The 13,296-nt window shown below is 41.6% G+C and overlaps 1 protein-coding gene across 8 annotated transcripts in view; it reads left to right on the top strand.

Moving 5' to 3' along the window:
• The first annotated feature begins 1,187 nt into the window (after positions 1-1,187).
• abi1a (abl-interactor 1a) overlaps positions 1,188-13,296 on the top strand; it is a 51,062-nt gene continuing 38,953 nt past the window's right edge. For 6 of the 8 annotated variants that reach the window (XM_030756595.1, XM_030756599.1, XM_030756597.1 and 3 more), the window contains exons 1-2: positions 1,188-1,391; positions 11,600-11,767. In XM_030756595.1, the coding sequence (XP_030612455.1) occupies positions 1,275-1,391; positions 11,600-11,767 (285 nt within the window). In that variant the 5' untranslated portion in view covers positions 1,188-1,274. The remainder of the gene's footprint in view (positions 1,392-11,599; positions 11,768-13,296) is intronic. The other 2 variants (XM_030756600.1, XM_030756598.1) reach the window with 1 other exon arrangement.

Here is a 13,296-nt window from a genome sequence, read left to right as displayed (position 1 = left end):
ACTTGTTGGAGTCCTAAAGAAATATCAAGATTCTTTGGCCACGGTGAAAAAAAAACAAACAACAACAACAAAAAACAGAAACATACATTAAATAGTCCATGTCGAAGTCAGCTTTATTGTCTGCTCTGCAGTATGTACAGGATATAAATGTCCTTCCCTCTGACTCACAGTGTGAAACTACAATGAATTAAAAATGGGATAAAACAGAGAGCTGTAAGAAAATGAGCTGCAGGAACAAAAAGCAGCCGAACTCCATGGATGCACTTTGAATGCCCTTTAAGAAGCCTGGAGAACCATTCCTGAAGGCTACTTAAAGAAATTACAAGAAAGCTGCCTCAGAGAGTTCAGGCTTTGTTGAACAATAAAGGCGATCATACCAAATATTGACTTTCACATTGTTTAGAATTGTATAAACCCAGCTTTTGCTTCATAAGCTGCATTTCCATGTAACTTTGCAAATGTTTCAATAAACCACTGCAGCTATTTCCCATTTTTCTAGCAAAATATAAAGAAATGAGGGATAGTATTGTACTCATTTAAAATAATATACTTCAGCATATAAATTTAAAAATGTCAAAAAATAAGGTGGTAAACAAATACAAAAACTGAGATATCATTCTTTCTTTATTATTTTCTCTGTTGTTATAAAGGTGTTAGCGTTTTTGCATACATTCATTTTGCTTTTTTGGTTCTTTTTAAACATGCTTTAAGATGTTAGTGCAGGAAAACTCATCACCATGTGTCATGATATTTGGATATGATATTTAGAATCCTCATATATCGCCGAGAAATTTTTGCCTTATTGTCTAAAATTGTCTAAAACATATCGGTGCCTTCTTTGGGGTTTTTGTCAATTTGTGACCAATAAATCATTAAGTTGACCTTGAAGACCTTGGTGGATGAAAGCCCAATCTTAATGGCTTGTTAACATGACCCCACTCTACATCCTTTCAAAGTTTTTTTTTATCAGAATTCAGTCAAAACTTTTGCGGCTATCGAATGACGCACACGCGCAAACGCTACCAAAAACACACCCTCCCTAGCGGAGGCAATGAGAATGAAATAATAACAATGATGCGGGTGTAGTGAGGCCTCCTCAGCAGCACAGACGATCTTCGCTTTGAGGTTACGCCAAAGAGAGGGCAGGCAGGCAGGAATCCCTCAATAGCAGGCAAAGGAGTTTTTTTTTTTTTTTTCGAGGCAGAGCTGGGCTGGTGGCTGTTTCAATCAAAGGGAAGGCAGAGGGAAGGGAAGCTCTGCGGAGAGATGTTAAGATGGCAGAGCTACAAATGTTGTTAGAGGAAGAGATTCCGGCCGGTAAAAGAGCGCTTGTGGAGAGTTATCAAAACCTGACCAGAGTAGCAGACTACTGCGAGAACAATTATGTCCAGGTAAGTGAGTGAGGGAGTGAGCCGCGGGGTTATAATATGTGGTCCGCCTTTTGTCGCGGAAAGCTCCGGGTTGAATGGTTGTTGGAACAGGAGACGTGGATTAAAAAAAATAAAAAATAAAAAATCTAGACTGGTTCGTGAAATGATCCCTAAAAGCTCGGAGCTGTTAAAGCACTTCGCCCGTGGGGCTTTTACGGCCGCGGGACGTTTAGAGAGCTGTGTGCTGTACCATTGATCGCGTTTATTCCGTTTACACAGAGGGTGTGTCTACTTTTTTCTTTTTTTTTTCTCTCCTCTTTTTATTATTATACTGGATTGTTTCTAAACTGCTTCCACTCTCACCGCTGATAAGAAGACCCGTGTGTTTTACAGCAGGTCACTGAGCATGTTGCACCCACTAAAAATAGTTTGTTTTCGAGGGCAGCAGCGGAAAAAGTTACTCTAGTTTCGTTGCTTTAATAGTGAGCTCGACTCTGCCTTTACATGCGTGAAAGTAAAAGCCACAACTAAACTGCAGGTCCACATGAACACAGCGGTCCTTAACATTCCTTAAGGTCAATAAACTCACCATTTAATACCACAAAAACAGCTTAAGCCCCCACTGGGATACTTCAGGGACATTAAAGTGATGCTATACTGTCTACGTTGTGGACCGGTGCGCACTTAGTGCATATGCTATGATGTTTATTGTTGCTGCATTGCTTTTAAACTGGTAAATGCACTATAAAGTCATATAAATCTGTAGAAAGCAGCTTGTTCAGGATAATTTAGTTGGCTTGCAGCTGGGCTGTGAAGCAGAGAGGGATATAAAGCCATTGTTAGGTGGTCAGTAAAGATCGGAGGTATTGATTTTCTTTTCTTTTTTTTATCCCTCAGTCAGAGTATTCATGCTTTAATCTCTGCTAGGTCTCTTTTTTGTCATAAGACTGCTAATTTACTGTAACCTAATACAGGAAGATCATCTCTCTGTGTGTGTGTGTGTGTGTGTGCGTGCGCGTTTTTTCTAGCGCAAATGTGGGCCAGGATTTGATGTGACGTGATTACCATGGTGCAACTTCATTACAAAGGCTAATAACCACCAATGGCTTTGCTTGTTTTTGTATTTTAGGGCAGTAACAAATGTGGTAAGCCGCTGCTAAAAAAGACACACAGCAACAATGTGACAGGCAAACATTTGCAGTAGAAAAAAAACAAAAACACAACTTTTTTTTTTTTTCCAACAGGAAGACAATCCACCCATATCAGCTACAGAGGGTGTGTCCTCTCCAGCTGTACTCCCCAAGGACTCCCTGTAATTTTGTTTTCTTCCTTGTCCTCGAAAGACTTGGCAACGTTTGCCCTGCAGCGTTTGCGCGGGCACACGCTGCAGGGCAAACGTCTTGACCGCTTTGTCTCCTTTTTGAGGCCGCGAAGCTGCTTTTCCTGCCTCGTTTGCCAGAAAGATGTGAGCTTTTTTTGTTTCCAGTGAAACGCACCGCCGTGGAACTAAATGTGGGAATTTCCTAGTTCTGTAGCACGAGGTGTCTCAATCTGATTTCCCACGGTGAAGCAGTACTGAGAGACATTAAAATTAAAATAGTTATTTAAATTATGATTTGCTCGCTGTTAAGTACATTTTTAGCAGTGTGGCTCATTTTAAACACTCACCCTTTTTTTTTTTCTTTTTTTTTTTTGTGCTCGGTAGTTATTTAAGAAGGTGTGATGCACGCAAGTTAATATTTTAAGAAAGAGCGAGCACCTCAGTGATCAGCTGATCCCCTATAAGCAAGTATTTAGTGAGGAAGGAAGGGAGGAAGAACTCCCTTTTAACAGGAAGAACCCTCAGGCAGGACCAGGTTTAGGGAGGGGGAAAGAGAAGACCGGGAACAACAATCAGAACAGCTATTAAAACTTGTTGGCACTATTTTTTTTTAATAATAAGTATAATATTATTGATTTTGAATTTCCTGTTTTTTGCCCCACCCTTCCTTGATTTATTAATTAATTAATTAATTTATGATTAGCTTGGCTTTTTGAAGAAAAAGTTCAGGTGTTGTCACATCCTTGGTGGTGTCTACGTCGCTGACTTTACTATAACAGCACTTTGTGCTCCCACTCCTCCCCACGTTATGAATCCAAAACAGCCAAGCGTTGGTTCCTACTCTGCGGTACTCGTGTATTTTGCTTGTGTTTGTTTCAATTTTTCCATTTTCTGGTTTAATTAAGGTGAAGTTCTCCCTTTTTTTTTGCAACATTTAACATTTAAAACTTTGTCTTTCTTGGAGAAAAAAGAAAGAAAAGCGAAGCAGCAGAAAATGCAGGTGTTGTATCTTCATATTGACAAATGTAAATGTAATTTGTTCACGCTTTGTCCAAAGCGACTTTTGGTTGATGCATTTGGAGACTAGAACCAGACAGATTTCACAAGATTTCACCACATGAAAACTGGTACACTAGCCTATCTTCTTCTTCTTCTTCCTCAGAAATGACTTGCAGATTGAGTTTGATAAATCATGTTTGTTGTGTTCTTTATTTTTTGCTGTTCTTCTTTAGAAGAAGCTCCAAAAATAGCATCACAGGACTGAAACCCCTCCAAACTAATGAGCTGAAAACGCACAAGAACATCTCTGCTGCTGCCTTCAGATGTCTTTTTTGTGTGTGTGTGTGTAGCTGTACATAAAGGGTGCGGTAGGAGTGGATGATGCTGACAAGCCATGGCTCAGTATTTGATGTAAATTTAGTTCAGACTTTAACTAAACTGTACAAAAAGTTCTGCGGCGTGTGTCTAACAGATTAGTGATTCTGTCTCTATTTTAGCCGAGCACCTTGTTTAAAGCGCTGACGTAAAAAAAAAAAAACGGGATTTTAAGCTTTTCAGCGCACGTCGCGAGCTCTGTGAAGCGAGAGCACTTTTCATAAGCCTTTTCTGTGTGCTGCAGATGCACGCTCTCTCTCTCACACACTCGAAAACCACGCACATATCAACATGCCTCAGCTTGAATCAGCCTGTCCTTTCTGCACTCCTCCTTCACATTTCCATCCCTCCTTCTTTTTTTTTGTGTCATCGGGGCTTTAGGGTTATGTGGACTACAGTGCAGCTCAGCAGGCTGAAGCAGATGGTGAAGGCTCTGTTTAACCAAGGACAGATCTCTGCCCCACTTTCCAACTTGATGGTGACTTTTGTTGGTCCGAGAGCGTGTTTCAGACTTTGTGCGTGGCACATGACACACTGACGGGTCAGAGTTATGTTTCCCGTTTGCCCTGCTGACTCTGGAGACCGACTCCCTTGAAATAGCATTTCTGCACCAGGAAGTGCCTTTAAGAACAAAAGTAAAACATTTCACATCAGTGTACCATTACTCGGTTTATTCAGATTCATCTTTAATTAAGTCTTTTTTTTTTTTTTTTTTTTTTTTTTTTTTTTTAATAGCAAGCCCCCTTTTCATTCATTCAAATCACAGTCATGTTTGTGTGACCTCTGCGACAAGGACGTGTCTACTGTATGCAAAGTGGGCCACCTGGCCATGTTGGTTAGAGGACACATTGAGAGGGCTGTCAGCATGATGATGGTCCAATTCATGCTCTAATAGTCGTGCTTTGACTGTATTTGTTATCTTTAGAGCTGAGGAAATGACATAAAAATTAATTGGTCATTTCAGTCTTTTTTTTTTTTTTTTTTTTTTTTCCCAAGCAAAAAAGTAAAAAATTGTCAGATTTAACTTTTCTAATGTATTTATTTGCTGTGTTTCTTAGCAAACATCAGTTAGCAATTCCTTTAGCTAAGTGAAATAAGAATAGAAATAACTAGACTTAAAAACACTAACTGAAACAGTATTGTTTACTTACAAAATGAACTCATATCAAATAAAAATAAAATAAGAACTGTTCTTAATTTTAGTCTGACAGTGTGGTTCAGTTTATCAAGCCAACAAGCATCAGGGGGCTTCGGTGCCTCTGTGATATGAAGTGATATATTTGTATTGTAACCGATTTTCAGCTTTTCAGCTTCTTAAATCGTCCACTGGCAAACACTGCCCACATACTAAAAACCCCTGAAACTAACAAAAGCTGAACTGAAATTACTAAGATGAAACTAAGCTAAAATGAATACTAATGGAAAAAAAAAAGCATAACTATAATAGTTCAGTTTCATATGTATTCTTATGTATGTATGTATGTAAGTAAGGGTCTGGTTACAGGTCTCGGGGAGTGCTGCTGCATGTACAAAAAGTCGTCTTAATGCTGTTTGTGGCCCTAAAGGTAGCTGCCTAAAGTCTGGGTAATTCAGCTGAAAACAAAAACTGAAGTTTACCTATAAGCTCCATGTCTCTCCATTAGTCTCGAGATTACATTAGCAGCTGCCGTGCCTTAGTGGTTGATGTGAACCGTGACTGAATCCAGGTGTTGGATTTTGAAGGAGGAGGAATATTTAGATTAAAAAAGGCTGTCTCTCGATCTTGCCTGTAACACGGTGCAAATTTCCAGTGAAATCACAGCTGCGTGTTGCAGCACTGTATAGCGGGAAGTTTACAATGGGGGGAAAAGAAATAGGGAAATGGAAGTGTTATGTGGCAAACCAGGAGGTCATAAGCCAAAATAAATTCAGTGTTGCAAGCTCAGGGCATGTGACATTTTCTGCTGAGGTGGCATGATACCCAAAAAAAAGTGTGGACTGCTTCTAAACAAGTCGTTTTTAAAAAGTGGCCTCGTAATTGAGGCTGGTCGCATGGCATCTGAGAGGCCCGGCCATCCATCAGGAGTTTGACACAAAGGGAAAGGGAGATATCCTCGTCCTATAACCTTGTCATACCTGTTCTGTGCTCTTTTTCCCAGAACAGTTCATCTGTATTTTTTTTTTTTTTTTTTTTTTTTTTAAACATAGTTGTGCCTCTGGGTTACTTTTAGTCCTCATTTCCTGTCCTTTCGCTCTGCCTCTCCCTCTCTCCTCCTCTCTTTGGAGTGGCCTGGTTTTTCTTGCAGCATGGAGAGGCCTAGCGGCTCTGAGCCTACCAGCCAGACCCATTCATCCTTTTGACCACCTGTCACTCCTCCCCCTCAGCTGACTGGGGTTGGTTTGATCCAGACTGTTGAACTGATCTGTTACAGTGTGGTTACAGAATAGGAGTTTTGGACAGTTAGACTTATTTGGCTTGTAGTTGGAGACATAAAGAGTTTAGCCCTTGAAAAAAGTGATTTGACTGTTTTTTGCTTGTTTGTCAGTTGGGTACATAGTGCTTTCTGCCTGGATGAAGCAATTACCAAGTCATTTAATAAAGGTTAATGAGTTTCCTCCATGTACAAACTTCCCCTTTGTGTCTCTTCCCTGACACACTGAAGGAATTTCTAATGGCGTGCTGGCAGTTTTTTCAAGGACAGGTAGACCTTATGGCCTTTCAGTCAGCCTCCATCTGCCCCTTTGGAGGAGGAGAAGGAATTATGAATTCACTTATCGTGCTGCAGAGTGTTTTTTAAGGGAGCCGAGACCTTGTTAAAGGAGGGGATTGAAGTTGTTTCATGTGCAGGTTTTCTTTATTCCTCACACGTTCCAGTGTCATTTTCACCATCCTCTCTCCTCAGGTGGGCCGTTCTTAGTTTCATTATTTCAAGCAGTGGATATAATAAGAATATAATAAGAAAAGCCTCAACTTTGAGGTGAACAATTAAAGGAGCTACAATGAGAGGGCAGAATACTGTTGACATAGGAGGGGGTGGTAAATACATTGGTAGGTCACTGGCAACCAGAGCAGGGAATGTCCACTAGGGACCAACTGTAAGTGACAAAGTGAGTGGACGCTCCTGAAGCCCTAAAACAAAGAAGTCCAGCAGAAAACTTACCAAGTGTCAAGAAAATCACATACTTATCAGCCAGGGTTTTAGTCTGGAGTCTGTGGCAACCCCTTGTGACAAGGGGGCAGCCGAAAATAGCTTTATTGACCCAAAGCAACTGATATACACATCCAGTTAGCAAATATTATCTACTGCATGCCTGCTCACACCTGCAAGCCACCACCCACCTCCACCCAGCTTCTTCTTTCTGTTGTCATTGATGCTCTGTTCTGTGCTCTGCTTCAGGCTTTCCATGTATGCACATGGAAAGGGTGGGGGAAGTCCCAGAGCAGACGGACACCATCAAAGATAAATCACCGCAGAAGCAGACTGCAAACGACAATCTTGCTTTAACTATAGCGGTCCTGGCCGAATTACATTCAGTCTCAAATTGCTGTCTCAGTTTTACCTTCCATTTGTGTTGTAATATATCACTGCACGACGGCAGGAGAAACTAATCGATCGGGTAATGACTTTGGTAACACTTGGTCAGATCCTAAACGTGTCTCATATTCATGGGCTCCACCTTCCACACATCAATACGAGCTCACTAGCTCTTAGCGGCCTCCTGCCTTACTTATCTCACCCTGTCCACTCTGCAGTAATCAGCGGTCGATACATCACGGGGCAGCAAAGTGCCATGTGAGCTCTGCAACCTTTCAGCTGGATTTACGCTCATTCTGCTCAGCGCAGTACTGCTCTGGGCAGAGGTTTGGGCCTAGGAAAGGTTGCTGGGCTGTCAGGCCTAATGTGTAGGGTTATTTTTCCCTTATGTGTTCAGTCTGTAGATTAAAAAATGCTTTGCACTTCTATCCCACTGTGTGTGTGTTTGTGGCTTCTCTGAGCTCATCCCCAACACTTGTGGTTCGTGGCAAACCCCTTCACCAGTTCATGGAAGTTTGAGGATGTATGACATGTTGCAGAATTCCAAACATTCCTGAAAGTGTTTTTCTTTTCTTTTTTCTTTTTTTTGTGTGCCGAGCACGTTTCCCCTGTGAACAAGTGGGAGCACATGAACCCGAATGTGTTTGTCAGCTGTGCAAATCCAATAGCAGAAGAAACACAGAAATGCTCATGCATGTTTGAGCTTTGCCAGCAGGACAAACAAATGCAGCCTACCGCTGAACTCTCTAAGCCTCCTTGTCATGTTCCTAATTTCTGAATGATTCAGTGAAACAGACATTTGGTCTCAGTTCCTTGCGTCCTCTTTTAGTCGTGCCTAATCATCAGGAGGAATACTCATTTTGTCCATTTCCCATTTCTGCTACTGCTTTTGGGCGGAAGGAGAGTGAGAACCTGTCTGACTCCTGAGGAGTTTTTCCTTTTTCCTGTCTTAATGCAGTCAGCAGAGCCTGACATGGAGGCATCTTGTTTAAAAAAGCCTGATTGCGGTTCAGTGGCCGTTATCTTGCCAGACTGGATGGGTGAGATGAAAAGTGTGCAACATCAGAACAGCTTCAAAACCCTCAAGGAAACTTTCTTGTGACTGCCACTCCCTTATCATTGTGGATTTGCCTTTCTGAAGAATTGTCCCTCTTTGTTTGTGGTTTTTTGCAGTATTTGTGTGGTTGTTTGATTATCTCGCTCGCCCCAGCTCCCATCTACACGTTTATTGTGCGTACGCAGCCCATACATTCCTCTGTACTCCCTTTATAAAGCTAGCTCAGGTTCTGACAGCCTGTCTGCTGCTGCCTGGATATTCCGTAGTCTCTTTCACTCAGTCATTACTCAGCTCAGAAATATGAGATAAAGTGCCCCAGGAGCGCTAAAGCTCTCTCAGAGCTCACCTCATTCTCTGCATCTCCCTGCTGTGGAAGAGTGTACTCAGCTCTCCGGTGCTGCTGTTTAGCGCTGATCGTGCACGCGCTTTGTTCCTTATCTGCCAAAGCACTGTTTGTTCTCATTTTTCAGGATATCTACTGCAGCTCTCCCGTTGTCTTTTTTTTTTTTTTCCCCAAAATGAATGCACAGATTGCTGGGTAATTGAACAACAAATCTGGTTAGTTTGAGGATTTGATACGTGGACGAGGGAGGGATGTAACTAGAGCGGGAGGCTCTAAGATTGCCGCCAGTGGCGATGCAATCAAGTGTCGCATCTGTCCTCCCAGCACCAACTGCTGACCTCATATCACAGCTCTGGCGGCTAATGCCGATTGGATCATTTTATTCAGAAATAGGAGAACAGAGGGCAAAGCGGGATCTGTTATTTAACCCTTTTGGAAATGTAGAATGAAATGTGTTTAAAAATGGGTTGAGAACATCAGTTTTTGATTAACATGCAGCTAAAAATTTGCCCTTTCATTTCGGGCGTCAGCTTTCTTGATGAAACAATCGTTTTAGCGGCCGCTGCTGTGTCACAAAGGAGAGGAAGCTGTAATGGAGGGTACGACCTTTTAATGGTCTTTGGTGCACTAATTTTAAGTCCTGGCTTTGCACCTTCATATTCAAAATTGATACATACTGGTTATTTTGTGCTGTTATCATCTTAAATGTTTCTACGTTGTGGTCTCGCCTGTTCTTTACTTGAACTTGCACCGTGTGAATCTTTGAGTCAGGAGGACGGGAGATCGGATGTGTTTGAGAACGTTTTGTTTTGCAGCCGTTTCAGAACACGGACCAAACTTCATCACATGTTCTGCTTTGGATTTAAGCTTTGGCAACTTTGAATGAATTTTTATGTCTGAAAGAAATGGAGACCGTAGAGTTTACACATCACGGTTCAGCAGAAACATCATCGGTCTGGTTTGTCTGTGCTGTTTGCAGCTGCAGTACATTAACAGAAACATAATTATGCCTTTTTTTTTTTTTTTTTTTTTTTAAAGTTACAACTGCAGTATGCATTGCAAATGGAATATTTTGCATTTGTAATCCATGTATAATGAATGGATCCTGCACAAAGTCTCACAGATTAAAATAAATAAACATGGTCCCTGACTTGTTGCTTGATATGTAGGCCAGCAGTTCTGCACAGCTAAGCATGAGCTGTTCACTAATCTGTTTATACAGCAAAATCTGCATCCTCTTGCAATTTTTGAAATTGCCATCATGGATATAAGGCTGTTTTTGTTTGTTTGTTTGTTTTGTGCTTGTTGTTTCATCTGTTTCCCTCCAGCTGTTAAACCACATTGCGTATTGCAGTGTCAGTAGTAGGTGTCTGTGTGTGCACATGAATGACTGTGTGATTTCAACAGATGGCCTTTTGCGCCAAGCCCTCTGGAGGAATCTCTCCTCCTTCCTGAGGCTGTTATCGCCCAACACATCTGCTGCTCTGATTCCTGCTAAAAGAAACACTGGCCGTGGCAAAGCCAGCGCTGCTGCTCTCCAGGTCGGGAGCTTTTAGCCATATGGATTGTTTCTGGATTAGCGGTGCGCAGCCACAGGGAATCGATTGTTTTCTTTTACGCTGTCCCCTATTTTGTCTTCATATGGCAAATGTTTTCTTTCGTTTTCTCCCTGTTTTGCCCCCTAAACACCACCACTAGTAATTAACTCTCCACCCACTGCTGCCACCACCTACCTTCTGTTATAGCAGCATGTTATCAAAGCCTAACGTTGCCCTCCAGGCTTTGCTCTTTGGACTCAACTTTGTGACTGAGAGCTTTGTAGGGAAGAGCCCACAGAGATCAAACACAGTGGCCGAGCCTGGAGCTTTGCCCGTCTGAAGTGACGTAGATCAAAAACGTGTCATTAAGTTTGTAGTTTTAAAATATTAGGGTTCAAAATTGTTACTGAATACAGTGGTGGATATAGTGTACTATCTATATAAATGTATAGCTTCATATAGGTTGAGTGGTCCTATTATAGGTCTGTAATTTTGATGTGTATATTAGTTTCAGTTAGGCAGTGAACTCCTTTGAATCTGACATACAGGTCAATATTGAGGTGTCAGTTCCTAGCTTAGTAGTAGATTTCTTTGAACTTTAAATACAACTTTATTGAAACACAAACAAGTAACTGAATATGAAAAATCATGGTAAATACAGTGATCTAGAACCAGGTTTCCCCACTAATACACAATGCGAGATCATGGTATGGCCTTCATCTGATCTTGGGCTACAAGCGAATTGTATCATTTTAAGATGATCAATGCGAGTTCAGTTCCCTGAAATGGCCTCCGAGGTTAGAAATGCAGTCGGCTGTTGATATTTTGCTCTCAAATCCAGCGTGGTGGCTGAAGGATGTGTTACATCATGTTAAATCCCTCTAAAAGGAGTGTGGTATCTCAGGACTGAGAGTTGGGGGACAAATTGATGTCTTTGTTGCGCTTTTGGCCTGAAGCCACCACAAACCTGACTCGGAAATGGGGCTAAAAGATGGATGTTATGTGATTTTTTTTTTTTTTTTTTTTTTTTAACAGTAAGTGCCATTTCTTTTAATCTTCTTCTCTCCCTTTCTGTGCACAGGCCCAGGATAAGAGGAAAGCTCTGGAGGAGACCAAAGCCTACACCACCCAGTCCCTGGCCAGCGTGGCCTACCAGATCAATGCCTTAGCCAACAATGTACTGCAGCTGCTGGACATCCAGGCCTCGCAGCTGCGGCGCATGGAGTCCTCCATCAACCACATCTCTCAGGTCAGGAATACACACAGAAACTGATGCCGCAGACCACACAGCTGCGAAGAAATGGCCCACATTTTCCACTTCTCCTCTCACTTTCACACAGACCTCGGTTATTTTAAGTCACAGTATGACACAGTAGTGTCCATGGTTCCCTTTATTGGTTTATCAGACTGAAATCCTGGCTGGTGGTCTGTTTGTCTCTTATGTCCTTGGCTCTCTATAGAAGCACACATAAAATATTTCCCCTTCTCCTGATTAACATCCGCAAAACACACAGTTAGATTTGTCATAGCTGCTTGTAATCTAATCATCTGCAACGTATTACTGTTTTTTTTTTTTTTTTTTAAATAAACTATAAATCATTTGAAAGCTTGATTCTGTTGCTCATTTGACAGAAACTTACAAGTAATTATTTTTGCTATTTTTGCGGTACTTGCTTTCATACACCAAACCATTCAGTATGAAATTTTCTCAGTTTGGTACGCCTTGTTAGGCAAACTGTCAGAAGTCTGTTTATGACTGCAAACTATATTTATTTATTTAATTAATTTATTGTACTGTTTAATTATGTAGAAACAAGTTATGTAGCAACAGCCAGAACCACATACCACAGTGTTTATTGCCTACACAAGCAATTGCCTAGCTGGGCCTTTTAAAGTACCCAAACTCTGCATCACATACACAAAAAACTAGTTTAAAACCAGAAACCTTGTGCACTTAGAACCATAACTCAAGAACAATTTGGCATTTGCACCAGTTGCTGTGCATAAGAAAAACACTAGTTATAGTCAGGGCTTTCAAACTGTTTTGGAGTAGCAGGGGGGCGTGCCAAAGTAGCAGGCGCCTTATGACCGAAACCGAAGCCATGACGGCAGCGGACGATATGAATAGTCACATGGCAGTCGTGAACCAATCAAATGGCTCAGATTGAAAGAATGTAAATATTGCCACATGCGTCCACATGGCGCTGGAAATGGAGACGGCGGACGGCACAAAAATTTTTTTTTAGGAAAATTAAAAAGTAGACGGCACAGAGTGGTGGAAAATGCGCCTGCCGCCGGCATAATATGAAAGCCCTGTATATTGAACATATATAATGTGTTTATTCACACTCCATGTTTTTATCAGCCGTCCTGCACAGCCAGAATCGTATTACACACATCAGTCAGTCTGGAAACTCACCTTAAGCCTCGTTTACACAGGCTAAGAGACCTTGGGTTGCTAAGGATGGTTGCTGGCACTTGCTGGGTGAAACTGGTCACAAAGGTGGTGCTGCACCAAAAAGCTCCTTGTGATTGCTTGAGTCATTAGCAGAGTGTCGCAGTTGCCTGTAGTTTCCATTGCGTGCAAACGCGCCCTAACTTTACTGAAAAAACTTTCTCAGTAAAAGTTTTACAGAGAGATGGTAAAACTTGATAAAGTGCATTTCAAATGGGAAATGGAGAATGCCTTAAAAGTAAAAGCTGTGCCTTACAGCTGAAACCAACAATGTTTCAAAAGGAGCAAGTTGGTTGGCCAGTGTTTGCAGACAAGTTGGAAGG

This window comes from Archocentrus centrarchus, chromosome 20 (assembly GCF_007364275.1).
Source record: "Archocentrus centrarchus isolate MPI-CPG fArcCen1 chromosome 20, fArcCen1, whole genome shotgun sequence".
Classification (NCBI taxonomy): domain Eukaryota; kingdom Metazoa; phylum Chordata; class Actinopteri; order Cichliformes; family Cichlidae; genus Archocentrus; species Archocentrus centrarchus.
The sequence above is the reverse complement of the archived record's forward strand: the minus strand, read 5'-3'. Positions and strand labels throughout refer to the sequence as shown.